The sequence below is a fragment of the Paramisgurnus dabryanus genome, chromosome 16 (genome assembly GCF_030506205.2).
Source record: "Paramisgurnus dabryanus chromosome 16, PD_genome_1.1, whole genome shotgun sequence".
In the NCBI taxonomy this organism is placed as follows: domain Eukaryota; kingdom Metazoa; phylum Chordata; class Actinopteri; order Cypriniformes; family Cobitidae; genus Paramisgurnus; species Paramisgurnus dabryanus.
In genome coordinates this window covers 11667018-11683749 of record NC_133352.1, presented here as the reverse complement: position 1 = coordinate 11683749, position 16732 = coordinate 11667018, and the positions used below count along the sequence as shown (strand labels likewise).

The 16732-nt window shown below is 43.4% G+C and overlaps 1 protein-coding gene across 1 annotated transcript; it reads right to left on the bottom strand.

The window, feature by feature from the left end:
* Window positions 1–10311: 10311 nt before the first annotated feature.
* Window positions 10312–15890, bottom strand: LOC141280866 (uncharacterized). The gene is made up of 2 exons (XM_073812090.1): window positions 14611–15890; window positions 10312–14528 (listed from the first exon to the last, which is right to left on the bottom strand). Exons 1-2 carry the CDS (start codon window positions 15888–15890, stop codon window positions 12023–12025), a joined length of 3786 nt encoding a protein of 1261 aa, XP_073668191.1. The 3' UTR covers window positions 10312–12022.
* Window positions 15891–16732: the final 842 nt, after the last annotated feature.

Below are 16732 nucleotides of genomic sequence, written 5' to 3'. Positions count from 1 at the left end.
TCATCAGGGTGCGCAGAAGTGCTGACCCTAACACAAGCTGTTCTCAGTGATTCCTGTAGCTGACAGAACACAGCGAGTAATAAAAAACCTTTGATCCCACAGTCTTAGGGTCTTGGTTCTTTGCCCCTGTATTTTTATTTCTGCACTGAAAAAATATCTTTGCTGCCTTGAATTTTTGAATTTACAAGTCATTTTATCTTACCATTATTTACTGTATCTTGACTAGAGATGAGTTGTTATAACTTAAAATATATCTGAAATAAGTCATTTTATAAGAGCAACTCATCTCTAGTCAAGATAAATAATAGTAAGCTGAAATAACTTTTAAATTCGAGTTGATTTAACTAAAAAAAAAAAAAAACACTTTATACATAATGGTTGGGTTTATGTGAAAGTACAGATTTTTTTGTTAAAGAGCACCTACTGTATTATACTTTTGTGGTAAATATTACATATTTCCTTTGGTGTGTATTAGTACGGAGCCCCTAAGGGGACATGGAGAAAAAATTAAATAAAGTTTAGTTCCATGTGCTCACGCGAAACTTTCATGTGCAGAATTTTTTTTAAAGTTTAGTTTCTCGTGCTCACCTGAAACTATCCCACGGGCACGTAAAAGCGAAAGTTTCCCGTGCGCGCGCGATAGTTTCACGCGAGCACGCGAAACTAAACTTAAAAAAAAATTTGCACATGAAGGTTTTGCGTGAGCACATGAAAGTTTCACATGAGCACATGAAACTAAATTTAGATTTTTTTACTCCAATGTCACCTTAGGGGCTCGGTATATTAGTACGTTACAAAGGTATCCCAAAAGTAAACGATGCAAGTTATCATCTCCAATTTAAATCTCTTTTCTTGGACTACAACAAACACACGAATTGTAGGCAACAGTTAACTTCTTTTGCCTGTTGATATGGACACGAAGCTCATTATAATAATTCCACCCACTTCTGACTCACAGCCTGTACGTAGTCTATGTTTTCATATTAAAAGTATTTACTTTTGATGATTTTTACCATGATTTAAATGTAAGTTTTGAGCAGCTAGGGTTAGGGTTGGTTATGGTTATGTTCTGCTTAAGCTGTGCTGTCAAAGTAGATCGATCAGCTTGGTAATTTGCATTTTCTAGATCAGATTCGGCTCGTATCAGTAAAGACCATATCCTGTCAGCATCGCATTGTGAGCGAATCTTTTAAACATGGTAAGGAGTGTTACATTTCCGGCTGACGTCAGAGGTATTCAAGCCAATCACAACGTAGTGGTGAGCTGGCCAATCGGAGGACACGGAGCTTTTCAGAACGATGAGCTTTGTACAAAATAAATGTCTACTGTTTTTTGATTATTATGAATTCAGACAAACTCCTCACCTACTGTTTTTTGCCTAATATATAGTATGGAAGTAGTTTTTCTAGTGGAGGGAAGAGTTGTGTTGATACATGCTATTTTGCTTTAATATTTGTATTGTGTGGGAACTATTTATAAAAGCATACTTAAGGCTAGTGGAAAAAAGTCACGTCTGAATTTGTTGCATTGACTTACTTTTTAATTTAGCTGATACTTTTATCCAAAGCAACTTACAATTGCTATATATGTCAGAGGTCGCACGCCTCTGGAGCAACCAGGGTTAAGTGTCTTGCTCAGGGACACAATGGTGTGTCACAGTGCATTCGAACCCGGGTCTCTCACACCAAAGGCGTGTGTCTTATTCACTGTGCTATCACCACCCCCACTCCACTTTGTGTTGTGCCTAACAACACGAATTAAAGTACATGAGTTAAAGTACATTCATGTCATATTTTAATTAACGTAATTACAAGATTTTAGCATGTGAAAAGTGTTTATGTCCTTGTAAAGCTCATGGACTGGGAGTTTTCTGATAGCTACGACTTGTGACACGCAACCAGTGCACCCTCACGTAGAAGCACCAGTGTGTTATTATTGCTACTTTTGATGCACTTTTTGTGTTTTTTAGCAGAAGCATTAAAATGAAAATCCCATAGACTTTGCGACGAACTTTGACGAGTCATAGCTCAGAGTGAAGATTTTGTAGGAACATGGGGGGTACTACATTTGAAGAGGGTGCTACCCTCTGTAAGAACATACCTCACATTGGGGTGTACAGTAAGTTCACCCTAGCAACCATTTTGGGCACCCTAGCAACCGATCCCATAGATTGGCATTATGCAATGGATATCTTTGCAGCATAGTGTCACAGAGACGAGACGGGGGGAGGGTTCACTTTACTCAGGCATCCAATCAGTCTCTTAGCATTATCCCAGAACTATTAAGCCACACCCTAGCAACCACTGTTGAGCACCCTAGCAACCAAACCCCAACAGTTATGTTTTCAAATCTAAAAATGGAGATAAGGGAGTTGGTTTACTCTTGCAATCATTTAACAAAACCTAAATATATGCATCAGAAAATCGTAGAGACATGGCGGTTGGATTATATCACTCAAACTGGCAAACAGCCTTTGAAGTATCATCATTAGCAGCTACCAAGCCCCTCCCTAGCAACCAAAGACAGTACCATAGCAACCATTTAGCAAAACCTATAGGTGCGTTCCAATCGACAGGGTCCCTACGGAGGGTTCACTGCTCCCTACTCCCTGAGCACGGTATATCAGTTGAAGTGGACTTCACAGACAATAACCGCTCATTTGGAACAGCCTGCAAACGTCATCAAAGAAAGTCAACGACGGGGTCGCGCAGATTGATATAACATAAATATACATATGACTACATTCATATTTTAATTTTTATTTACTATCACATTTAAAATATGGGCTCGTTTAACTTGTGGCTTGGAGTCAGTATTGGGGAAGTTACTTTAAAAAAGTAGTGTTTGCTCGTTACTCGTTACTTTTTTAAAAAGTAATCCATTACTTTACTTAGTTACCGCCTTTGGAAAGTAACTTTTTACGTTACTCGTTACTTTTACGTTACTTTTATGTTGCCTGACATTGGGCAGAACCCAATATCTGTTTCTAAATGTGTAGGCCTAAATAAAGTTATACTATGGAGGACATAACAGGTATTTCTTTTGTGCTCTTTATTATAAAAAAGTATCAATAAGTTCCTTAGGAACAACATGGTAACATCAAAATGAGTCATATGCCTCAAAATAAATTTATCTGAAAGTCTGTTTCTTCTGGGGGTAAGCACAAGACCTACCAGGCTGAACAGCCTTTCCACTAGTGCACTGGATGGTGCAGGGCCGGCCCTGGCCAATTTGCTGCCCTATGCAAGATTTCACCTGGTGCCCTTTATAGAATCACAATTGTGTTCCAATCATTTTGTTCATAACTTACACAGAAACAAACTGCACAGCTTTGTCTTGTTTTTTTTTTATTTTGAAAATATTTTGGAAACGCACACAAACACACGAACACATACACACAATACCCTGTTACTCAGGCATTTGATCTTGACATTGTTAAAATCTTGTCTTTTTTTACATGTTTTAACACTGTACATTTAACTTAAAATATGTAATTGTGTACAAGAAAACAGCTCTTATTAATGAATTATTAGTAGCATGTTGTAGTGTCTCGGGAGATTGTGCTCATTGTTAAATAGCTTTGTGGCTATACTGCACTGGAGCGGCAGTTTAAAATATAAACCCAGAATTCAGCGAACGTCAAGAACAAGAAAAAAACAATAAGGCCAAGACGCGGGATTTAAATTACGTTACACGGACTATGTATAAATTTCAATGTTTCTGGACAGAAATACCAACTTTGTCCGGTATTAATAAGCTGCACATTGGAGTGCTGGCTGCTCCCCGCGGTGCTGAAGACGCGTGATGGCACATATACACAGATATCTACGTGCAATCTATTGGAAAGTGGAGGAGTCATTAGTTGGGTTAGTAAAATAACGAAATTACAGCTTTTAAATAGAAGAAAAAAAGTTTTTTTTGTAAAGAGATATATTTTTTTAAGTTTAAAAGTGCAGAACTCTTCTCAAGGGGAAGAAAGCTATACTTTTCCCCACCTATCGGAAAGCCCAGATGAGTTAGTTGGGTTAGTAAAATAATGAAATTATAGATTTAAGTACAAAATAGTATTTATATAAAGAGAAATATTGAAATAAAAAGTGCAGAACTCTTCTTAAGTGGAAGTAATAAAGTAAAATATATAACGAATATATAATAACGAATAATAGTTTCCAATAGGTTGCACGTAAATATCTGTGCTGCCACCAGTACTCCGTCCGAGCGCGTCTTCAGCACCGCGGCCAGCACTCCAATGCGCAGCTTATTAATACCAAACAAAGTGAACAAGTTGGTATTTCTGTGCAGAAACATTTAAATTTAAACATGGTCTTTGTAACATTATGTAAATTCCGCGTCTCTGTCTGATTGTTGTTTCCGTTTTTTTTTGTTCTTGACGTTCGCTGAATTCTGGGTTTATATTTTAAACTGCCGCTTCAGTGCAGTATAGCCACAGAGCTATTTAACAAGCACGATCTTCCGAGATACTATGCTAAGATACAATTAATACAAAACGAAATTCACTTCAAACGGAGTGGGTAGACATGGTTTTGACCACTTAATTAAGTTTGTTTTCGTAGAAACCTTTCTCTAAAGTGAATTTCGTTTTGTATAAATTGTATCTTAATTTCAATCGTTTTATCAACCAATTGCTTGAATTTAATAAATAAGAAATAAATAAAAGAAAACGATTTAGTTTTATATTTATGTTTAAAAAATTTTTTTCATTTAAACATAAATATGAAGCTGAATCGTTTTCTTTAATTTATTTCTTATTTATTAAAATCAGTCAATTGGTTGATAAAACATTGATTAAAATTAAGATGCCTCCATCCCTCAAAAGTTAGCGTCAGCTGCTTCTTGCTTGCCATGATTTCTTTGCAGACTGATATGAGCAGGGACGTGCACAGGGGGGTTGCTCAGGTTGCCCGGGCAACTGCCCATATGCCCTTCTCGACTCAAGTTGCCCTTCCGAGGTGGAATTTTTTTTTTTACTTTTACTTCGTTTACACTATGCAGCGTTCCTTCGTTACTGTATTTTAATTAATTACGAAATTTGTATTTTATTTTTAAATTGCTATCTTGTGTTTCTGGCGCATTCGCGAATTAATGACTCGTTTGAGTCGATTCCTTACAAAGTTTTGCAAATAAACGAGTCTTTTGAATCGATTCTTTACAAAGCGAATGGGCCAAACGTTTAAATTGGTTCGCGAATCAGTTTGAATGAATTGTTCAGATCGCTGCAAAAACGGAATCGTCCGAAGCTGTTTTACTCGTAACCTATGTAGAAACACGCAGAATATAACTATTTTTGGGTGACGTGGAAATGAATTTACCAATCTTTTAACTAAAAGCAAAACTTCACACATGTACCCACGCGACCTGTTCGTCGTCAGACAACCTCCAGAAGCATTGTAGCACAGATTGAAGAAAATCCATCGATGATTGACATCTGATTCGCTGTATACTGTACTGTATATGATGTAAGTGATTCTCACAAAACACACGTGACATGACAACGTAAGAAAACATGAGTTTTGTCTAAAATCATTTTTATGTAAGTGTAAACTGTCAATGTCCTCAGACCATCTTAGGAGATTTATAACTTTATACATATGCAAAACTGTTGTTACTTGTCTGATATTTCAGCTATAAGCTACATCGTCATTGAGACTAGAGTTAATTTGTTAATTTGAAATGCTTGTCTATTCTGTGTTTGTATTCTTTTTTCTGTACTGTTTGTGTATGTTGCAGTTTTACACATACTGTAGAAGTGCCCTTCATAAGCATTCTTCTGTTTGTTGTGGAGTCAAGAAATGTCTAAACATTAAAAGATGAACATGAGACAAAAGTACAGAATCTGTCACATAATTTTTTTTTAATGGTCACTTAGCTGTGTCCTGATTGTTTACACATGAAAAGCATAAAATGTGTAGGATCAGTTTGATTCACGTATGTGCATTTGTGTACAACATACATAAGTCAGCATTTAATGCTGTTGTTCTTTGTTGTTAAAGCATGTATGTGTTGAAACATAAACAAAGGTTAATAAAATGTGACATTCTAAACTTCTGACATACTGATACTTATCTTACCAATTTCTGGTCTCCACAGCAAACAGAAAAATCTTGTCTTTACAGTTCTGATACTTATGGAGGGCACTGTATTGTGTGTGTGTGTGTGTGTGTGTGTGTGTGTGTGTGTGTGTGTGTGTGTGTGTGTGTGTGTGTGTGCGCGCGCGTGTGTGTGCGCGTGTGTGTGTGCGCGTGTGTGTGTGCGTGTGTGCGTGTGTTTGCGCGTGTATATCTAGATTTATTTTTTCATGAGTAACTAGTAACTCGCTACTTGAGTATTATTTTCATTGCATACTTTTTACTTCTACTTGAGTAATTATTTATTTAGTTACTTGTACTTTTACTTGAGTAAAGTTTTTGGCTACTCTTTCCACCTCTGTTAAAATCTTCATGAATCTAGGCTGAGTTTGCCACGTTTAAGCCTAAATAATCAGACAGATAGCAGCTAGCTACAGCTTGCAGACAAGCAGCCTAGGCTACAATTTTTTTGGTAGGCATTAGGCAAACATGTTTGCTGATTTTAATAAAGACCCTGTTATTCTCAATCCTTCATATAGGCCGTGTTTAAAAAAATATTTAGGGGGGGGGGTGCCCTTTATTTAGGTCAGAGCAACTGCCCCTAAAAATTCCTGTGCACGTCCCTGGATATGAGCCTCTGTCATGTGTGTGGACCTTGTGACTATTGCGCAAGCGCGCAGATGGCAGTGTCGCTGTCAAATCTAACCAAAAGTAATGTTGCGCTGAATTGGAAAATGAACTACGTTACGTTACCAAATTTTCAGTAGTAACGCGTTACACTACTTTTTTCTGAAAAAAGTAGTTAAGTTACTGTAACGAGTTACTTTGTAACGCGTTACACACAACACTGCTTGGAGTATAATCATTGGTTCCCTAGAAAACAAACAAAAAACCCTAGCAACTGTTTAGGAACACCTATATCTATAAATAAGAACATCATAAAGATTTGCATGTGGGCTTTTTTGACTCAAGTTAGCAAAAAGGACGTCCCGAGTTTTGCCACGGCAAGCACAACTTAAACTTTTCTTCAGAAAATGTACCTGTCTAGTTTAACATTGTTATTTTGTATTTTACAGCTGCTAGCATTATTATTTCAAACAGAATCATTTTGATATTGTTATCGTTGCTACAGAAACGCATAATCTGCACAGCCTCTTGTACCTTATTGATTGCTTAGAGCATTATTATCCATTATTATCCTCTTCTATAAAATTAAAGTTAATTTAGTCATTATAATCAAATAATAAATATATATTTTAACATAGATAAATAACAGCATAAAATATACTGAAAAATTAACCCTAAAACACATGTTTGAGCTCTCTTGATTGAAAATAACTTGCACTAACAGATCTTAAGATGCCATTGCCATTGATTTGTGTCAAGATATACAACAGTAACGTCAATTCTAAGGCATGTTTATTAAAGATGCTTAAACATTATTTCAACTAAGGCCTCTTACTGGCTTTAGCTAAGCCTAAATGTTTTACTCACACCATTCTCATAAAATGCGTATATATAGCACGCAGTCATGCAATAAATATGCCAAATTCCAATTTTGTGTGCATATGGTACAGCAGTCATTCCTGTTTACTTAATACGGCACATGTTTTGTGTTAATTTGTTTGATTTCTCATTTTTTGGGGGTTAGATTTGGCATTTGCTTAAGGATATCATTTAATAAATAGGTTTCTCCATGTTTTTGTCTATTTTTAAACCATGTCGCTTGCAGTTGGGGTTAAAATTGTAGGGATTTGTGTTAGAATGTCATTTTATATAACAAAAAATGGTTCTGACCCCAAACCCAAGCATCAATGGTAAAAATAATAATAAATAAATAAATAATAAAAAAAGTACATACCAGTAAATAAAACTACATGAAAAGATGCACCATATTAAGTGAATTGGAAGGACTGAATAATTTTAATTTGGCATGTATTTTGCACAACTTTTCACACTGCATGTTATTTGTACACATTTTATGAGAATAGGCTGGTCAAGTCAAATTCATTTTAAAACCAGTAACCGAATCAGGATTTAAAATCTCTCATTGTTTTGACAAATTAATATTTTGTAAAATTTTGTGCAATTTGTGTCATTTTATTCTGGCTTTAAAGTGGATTAAAAAGTGATTAAAAGCCTGCTAATTTTACTTCCATGACTAAAAGAAAATGACTTTTAAAGGTTTTAATACCAAAAAATAATAATTTCATTACAAATAAAAACAATGCAATTTTTAATATCAATCTTAAACTGGTGGTCTTTTTCCTCCATTTAGTTTTTCAGTTTACAAATTCCGCCATCTAAATAGCGAATCGGCATGGTGCCAGCAAAACTTGCTTTTATAGGGGATGAGAGATGAGACTCTAATTGGTTTATTGTATGTTACACCGCGCTCTTTTCTGGACTTTTATAGGGCATAGTCCCGCCCCTTTCGTGGGCTCGAACGCCATAGGTCTGTAATATTTACAGACGTTGACCAATAGGTTTCAAACGCGGAGTAAACAGGAGTTTCCCCCCATAGCGTCATCAACTGACGCAATGCGAAGTGAACCGTATTGAAAGGGAAACTCATTTAGGCCGTGCGCTTGGCGCTTAAACTATTTTTCCCGTCATTAAAATAGCAAAAGTGGATTCGGACACAAACCAATCCTGGTCCTCGAGGACCCCCTCCCAGAAAGTCTTATATGTCTCCTTATTTAAAACACCTGAAGCAACTTATTAGCCTTCTTGCAAAATGGTAAACACGTCTCCCTAAAAGCTGATAAGTTAAATCAGGTGTGTTGAATAAGGAGACATCTAAAACATTCTGGGAGGGGGTCCTCGAGGACCAGGATTGGGAAGCACTGCTCTAGACAATGTGCTTAGATCGTTAATACTGTATAGGGCCCCATGACTTTGAGACGCTAAACATTTTATACCTACCATAATCGTGAATAATTGTCTTTTTTAAAGGTTGTATTCTAAATCTTATTTTCAAATCAATTCTGAATTAATCAAATGATGGACTTATAAAATGGATCGGTTCTTGGTCTGTACTTCACATGGTTGGTTATTCCAGTTAAACAGTTGGATTCTGTGGTGTCTATAGCTGAAATGGATGGATTAGATGTCTGTGTGATTGAGAAGATTGTTTAGTAGTTATAATATCCTGCTCAATTACATGGGCCACCACATGTCAACTGCTTTATTTTCAATGGATCCTGTTTTTCAATCTCCAATCATTTACAAGCGGTATAACAATTGCAAATAAAAGCTAGTGAGCTTCAACCTATCTTACAGAGCCATCTAAAATATTATGCAGATGGGATATTTGTTGTGTGATAAGCTAAAAATGTGCTATAAATAAAACTATAGAAAATTGCATCTACTACCACGCTTTACCGAATGTAAAATTACAGCAGTAAACAGTATAAAGTGTACATCCCTAACATGTCTAATTGAGAAACAAGTACCAGGACTATATAAATGCAAGAGTTCTTTTATTAGGGGCTGCTGTTCTCCACGAGTAATGGGAGTGAGATATCATTGCCACTTTCATGGCCGTTCCCTCTCAAAATGCTAACTATTTCATCTACTTAATCAGCCAATATCCACTCTCAGCTTTTGTGGATGAACTAAGACTAAATCATCTGCTCAGCGCATTACCTTTACAGCGGGGAGCGGCTTTATGAGCGACTCTGACAATGCTAAATCTTGCAACTTTCTGCATCTTTGGGTAATTGATTGTTGGAAAGGGCTGAGTGCCATTTTTATTACCTATGAGATTGAAAGAGTACTCTAAAACTATGGGCAAGAACTGGACTGCAAACAGTGTGATAAAATACCCTTCTGGACAGACAATTAACTAGTCAGAAGCACAGGGACCTGCATCTTACTCCCTATAAATACAAATATCTTGACTGAGGCAAAAAATTAATACAGCACACGATATGTTTATCGAAAAACGTCTCGGTTACTATCGTAACCTCGGTTCCCTGAGAGAACGTGAACGAGACATTGCGTCAGTTAGCTGACGCTATGGGATTGATCCTTCAATCACGATAACCCTGAAGCCTTATTGCACAACGCCAGTGCAGTTGAAACTCGCGCTGGCCAATGACGCTCAAGACGGCAAAAGAGGGCGTGGCCTTCTCACTATAATAGCAGCCGTCCTGAGCGAATATCTTCAGTAAAAACGACTGAACGAGCGTACAGCCTACGAAGCCGTGAGCACGGCAGCTAACGCAATGTCTCGTTCACGTTCTCTCAGGGAACCGAGGTTACGATAGTAACCGAGACGTTCCCTGTCGAGAACGTTCTCTCGACATTGCGTCAGTTAGCTGACGCTATGGGAGATTGTATAGAACCGCGCCGTGCATACGGCAAGATAGGCCAAGCATAACGAAGCAAACAGCATGCAACAATCTCAATGACCAGCCGATAGCGGCATATCGCACTAATCACCAGCCAAAAACCATAACAGGGCCAGTAGCGTACTAGCGTAACACCACATTAAGCGGGTAAGAAGTAAACGCTAAAGAATTAACAACATACCTAGCGAGCGGACGGCGTCCGGCGCACAAGTTGTAGAAGTGTTTAGATCATTGGACTAGCGGCGGTGAACACAGCACTCTTGCAGTCACCTGTTGACATCCCCAAACGGCGGACGAGGTCCGGCGTTGAAGTTTGTAGAAAATAATCCACATGCAATATTCATATGACTCAGCATCCAGCGAGCGGGTGATTTCCGGCGTCCGGAATGCAAGTGATAATCCGCAAAAACCAATACATGGTGGTATTCTCGTAGTGAATAAACAGAATACTCAGCGAGCGAGCAGCGTCCGGCGCTAAGGTATTCTCAAGTTGGCGTCGCAGTAGCGCCGCCCCTTACACACGACCTGATAGAAACCATCAGGTATGTCAGGCACTGGAGGTGGAGGCATTGTTTACCGAAAGCACTCGGGAGGCCAATGAGGAGACATCCAGATTATAAAACCTAGCAAAGGTGTTCTGAGACGACCAGCCAGCAGCCAAGCATAAATCCTGAATAGATGCGCCTTTATACCAAGCCCATGACGATGCAATAGCTCTCGTAGAATGGGCTCTAATATTCAAAGGGCATCGCACTCCTTGGCTAGAGTATGCCAGTGAAATAGCATCAACCACCCAGTGCGAAAGTCTTTGCTTGGAAACTGGGCGTCCTTTGGTGCTGCCTCCAAAACAAACAAACAGCTGTTCCGCTGCCCGGAACGGTGCCGAGCGATCAATATAAGCTTTTAGCGCTCTTACCGGGCAAAGCTCCCTCTGGACGATCGCGTTAGTAGTCGCCGCGTCATCCGAGGAGAAGGCGGGGATAGAAATAACCTGCGCTCTAAATGGCGTGGATAGCGATTTAGGCACATAACCCGCTTTGGGTTTCAACGTGACATTACAGTCTCCTGGTCCAAATTGTAAGCATTCAGCGTTCACAGAGAGAGCATGCAGATCTCCTATGCGCTTAGCTGAAGCCAAAGCCAGCAGAAGCACAGTTTTTAGAGAAAGCTCCTTCAAACCTACCGTTAGAATAGGCTCAAACGGAGGAAGAGTTAGTGCTTTCAGGACCAAGGCCAGGTCCCAAGACGGTACGGTGGGAGGGCGAGAAGGTCTGAGGCGCCGTGCACCCCGTAAAAACTTCGTTATGAGCTCGTGTTTGCCCACAGAGCGCCCCCCAATATTAGCATGAAAAGCTGCGATAGCAGCAACATACACTTTAAGGGTGGAGGGCATGCTTCCCGTATCCATTCTGTGCTGTAGAAAGGATAGAATAGCTGACACGGAGCAGTTCACCGGGTCAAACTCTTTTTCTTTGCACCACGCAGCGAATACCGACCACTTAAGGGCATATAACCGTCTTGTAGCGGGGGCACGCGACTGCATCAGCGTATCGAGCACACTCTGCGGCAGCGCCGCGTCTGTCAGCGGTTCCCACACACCTTCCACGCGTGAAGTTTCCACTTCTCGGGGCTGGGGTGCCAGATTGATCCGTTCGCCTGAGAGAGCAGGTCTCGTCTCAACGGGATCGGCCACGGGGGAGCCGTTGACAGTTCCAACAGCTCGGGAAACCACGGCTGGTTCGGCCAGTACGGGGCGATTAGTGTCACTGTTGCTTTTTCCTCTCTGATCTTGTGTAAAACTGACGGCAGCAGTTTTATGGGGGGAAACGCATATTTGCTGGCTCTCGGCCACGGCAACGACAGCGCTTCTCCGCCCAGAGGAGAGCTCGTCAACGAGAAGAACAGCGGGCAGTGTGTGTTTTCCTCGGACGCAAACAGATCCACTTCTGCTTTCCCGAACTGACTCCAGATCAGCTCGATAGATAGGGGGTTCAATCTCCATTCCCCTTGGGGAATGCCGTTCCTCGACAGCATATCCGCTCCGCAGTTCATGCTGCCCGGTACATGCGTCGCTTTTATTGAAAGGAGATGACGATCCGCCCACAACAGTATCGCTTCTGCCTGCCTGAACAGCGGCCTGGAGCGCACTCCTCCCTGGCGATTTATGTATGAAACCACCGTAGTGTTGTCCGTCCGGACAAGAACATGATGGCCCCCGATCAGCGTCGCAAAGCTCTGCAGTGCTAAAAAGACGGCTTTGAGCTCTAGACGGTTTATATGCCATAACCGCTCCGACTCCGGCCAGGAGCCCGAAGCCGGGACGCCATCGCACAGGGCTCCCCAGCCCGTTAACGACGCGTCCGTTGTGACTACTTTCCGTCTCGTAACCAGCCCGAGTTGGGCACCCCCGCTGAACAGGTTGGGATCGAACCAGGGTCTCAGCGCTCGCATACATCCGTTCGTAACTGTAATGCGCGCTCGTCCCGATATCCACGCCCTGTTGGGCACTCTGGATCGTAACCATAGTTGCAACGGGCGCATATACAGCAGACCGAGTGGGCAAACCGGTGAGGCTGCCGCCATCAAGCCTAAAAGTCTCTGAAACCGTTTCAGTGGCACAGTGCCTCCGTGGCTGAATACATTCAGAGCAGACGTCAGATCCCGTTTGCGCTCCTCTGATAAGAAAGCCTTCATTGAGACTGAGTCGAGACGCACGCCTAGAAACGCGATCTCCTGCGTTGGAGATAGAGCGCTCTTCTGCAAATTCACACGTAGACCGAGGCTGTCTAAATGCGAAAGTACTGCGTCCCTGTGGCTGATGAGCACCTCTCTGGATTGTGCTAAAATCAGCCAATCGTCCAAATAATTCAGGATGCGAATGCCGCTCGCTCTCAGCGGGGACAGCGCCGCGTCTATACATTTCGTGAATGTGCGCGGGGCGAGCGCCAGACCGAACGGGAGGACCGTGAACTGGTATGCAGCATCCTTGAATGCAAATCTCAGAAAGCGCCTGTGGTGCGGGGCGATCTGAATGTGAAAATAAGCATCCTTTAGGTCCACTGAAATAAACCAGTCCCCGGGCCGAATGTGGGCGAGGATCTGTTTCAGTGTAGTCATTTTGAAAGCACGTTTGTGTAATGCTTTGTTGATTTGTCTCAAATCCAAGATCGGTCTGAGACCGCCGTCTTTTTTCGGGACGACAAAGTACCGGCTGTAAAAACCGCTCTCTCTCTCTTGCATCGGAACTGACTCTATCGCTTGTTTGGCGAGGAGATTGCAGATTTCCTGATACAAAATCGACTCGTCCTGAGCCCGGACCGTTGACGCTATCACGCCGTTGAAACGGGGAGGTCTGCGTCGAAACTGTAGAGAATATCCTTTCTGAATAATGTTCAGCATCCATTCCGATATGTTGGGAATGGCACGCCATGCATCTAAGCGCAGTGATAGCGGTTGAATGACAGGATGACCTGACCGCTCGTTGCCGCCGAGCGTCTCGTGCGTGACGGGTAGCTCGGTTCTGGGGGGCTGCGCGTTGCTCGCCGGATCGCTGCTCGGGGGCGAGTGACCCAGCGGGACTAATGAAGACCTCTCCGCTCTGTGCAGCGTGTGTGTTACGGGCACAAGAGAGGACGGCCGGGGGGCGGCTGACGCCGCGATAGACAACGGGCTTTTGTGCGGCTCGCTGAGACCGTTCATTAACCCTTCCCGTCCCCGCTTTCTCTGCGACCCGCGCGTCGCGGGGGGGTTCGAAAGCAGGGAGGGTGCGCTGTGCGTGTCTATATGAGGGTGGGAGCTGCCCTGGGGCGAGCGACCCGAAACCAGATAAAGAGGAAAACGCTCTTTTTGTGAAAAAGTAACATTTTTTATTGCATTCAACACAAAAACATTTAAAGAGACAGTCTCTGCGTCGCCCGCAACAGCCAGGGGGACGCTTGACGAGACTTTCGTTCTCTTGGCGGCGGGCTCGCCGCTCGGCGTTCTCTCTCTCACACCACTCACGTCAGGAACGCGGCTTTGCTCCGGACTGCGGTCCCCCTGGACCCGGTTTCTTGCGACGCTTCCTGGTGGATTCGTGCCAGGGGCTCTTGTGACGCACCACCGGTTCAGGTCTCACTGTCGGGGGCGTCGCCGCGGGGGGTTGCGCTGCCGGCCGGCGTGGCGCAGACTCGGAGCGGTGTCTCGGCGGCGGCGGTCCCGCCGGCGCATGAGACATAGGGCGGCGAGGAAGAAAGTGACTCATGGCTTTAGAACTCTTCACCGCCTCCGAGAATCGCTCCGTGATGGTACCCACGGCGTCACCGAACAGGCCAGATGGGGAAACGGGAGCGTTAAGCAGCGTCTTCCTGTCGGCCTCCTTGAGATCTGTGAGGTTTAACCACAGCTGGCGCTGCATCACCACCATGAAGCCCATGCTGCGTCCGATAGCCTGCGCCGACTTTTTGGTGGCTTTCAGCGCGAAGTCCGTTGCCGCCCTCAGATCCCTGAAGGTACTCAGGTCCGTGCTGCCCTCGTCCAGCGCCTTTAGAGCCCGCGCCTGGAAAATCTGGAGGACCGCCATGGTGTGTAGCGACGACAGAGCCTCCCCTGACGCGGCGTAGGCTTTATCAGCCAGGTGCGCCGTCATGCGGCACGCCTTAGAGGGTAGTGAAGCCTCACCACCCAAGGAGGAGGACGACGGGCAGAGATGGGCCGCCACGGCTTCCTCGACGGGGGGGATATGCAGGTATCCACGAGCCTCCGCCCCGTCCACTTTAGAAAACAGCTCAGACCCGCCGGCGCAAGCGCGGACGCCCTGGGGGGTCGCCCACGCTTTGGTGACCTCATCGTGCAGGTCTGGGAGGAAAGGGGCACTTTTCCTCGGAGCGGCGGCGCGGCGGCCCGAGTCAAAGTACCACGAATCGAGCTTGCTCCTTTGGGGTTCTTGCGGGGAACTCCACTCGATCTCTAAATCCTGCACGGCCTTAGAGAGAATGCGCACCAGCTCTTCGTGAAAGGAGGGGGGGTGGGCGTCAGCCTCCGACGCGGCAGGCGGAGATTGGTCCCAATCTCCGTCAGACGCCGTCAGTGACATCTCATCCTCCTCTGCGGGGACCCCAAAGGAGACAGACTCGGCAGCTCCCGGTTCAGGACGCAGGCTCTCGGCGACGAACTGAACCGGAGAGCGACGGGGAGGGGAAGCGCGGCGTTCCGGCACGCGCTCGCTCTCCGTCGGTGGCTGAGCCCCCACCAGCGGCACCTTGGCGGCAGTGGGAGGCTGCAGCGAGGAGCTTTCGAGAGCGATGTTGAGCCGAGTCCTGAGCACCCTCATTGTGAGCTCATCACAATGAGGGCACTCCGACCCAACCAACGCCGTCTCTGCGTGGAGAAGCCCCAGACATACTATACACAGTTTGTGCGAATCGGGCGGGTCGATAGGACCTCCGCACCGTGAGCACATTCGCGACATCTGGATCGCTAAGAGGGACGTCCGTCTTATCCGCGTACTCAACAGATGTCTTCGTTGCAGGGTAAAACTTGCTCGTGAAGGAGAAAATACTGAAGATATTCGCTCAGGACGGCTGCTATTATAGTGAGAAGGCCACGCCCTCTTTTGCCGTCTTGAGCGTCATTGGCCAGCGCGAGTTTCAACTGCACTGGCGTTGTGCAATAAGGCTTCAGGGTTATCGTGATTGAAGGATCAATCCCATAGCGTCAGCTAACTGACGCAATGTCGAGAGAACGTTCTCGACAGGGAAACATTGGATTCCATGATTTTATCTGTTTTTCAATTTACAATGCAAAAGTGGAGGGATTCATTTGAATAGGATAATTATAAATTGACTCAATATCAACATTAATAATGTTATTGTAGGTTTATATTTAGCAGATGTACATTTAACAAAGGAAAACAGACTCACCAGCGACACTTTGACCTAATTCCAATTCGATGTTATACCCCTTCCAGCTGCCCCTTGCAACAAAGTGAAAAGGGGAAGGGTTAAAAATATTCCCCTAAGAAATGGGACACCACTACTACACCGTCATATGACATCATACATCAACGTAGGGCTGGGCGATATGACCCAAAAAATTATCGAGAAAATGTTTTCCATATCAGTCGATATCGATAATTATCATAAATAACAAATTTTTACTCCTGTCAAATTTAAAGGCAGATTTTTGCTCCTGAATGAAAATTGTAAAAACCAGACAGTTAATAATGGTTTTAAACTACTTTTTATTCAGAACATGACAAATACAAAAACTAAAATCTTGTTTTAATGCATCTGTATTAAATGTAAATCTATT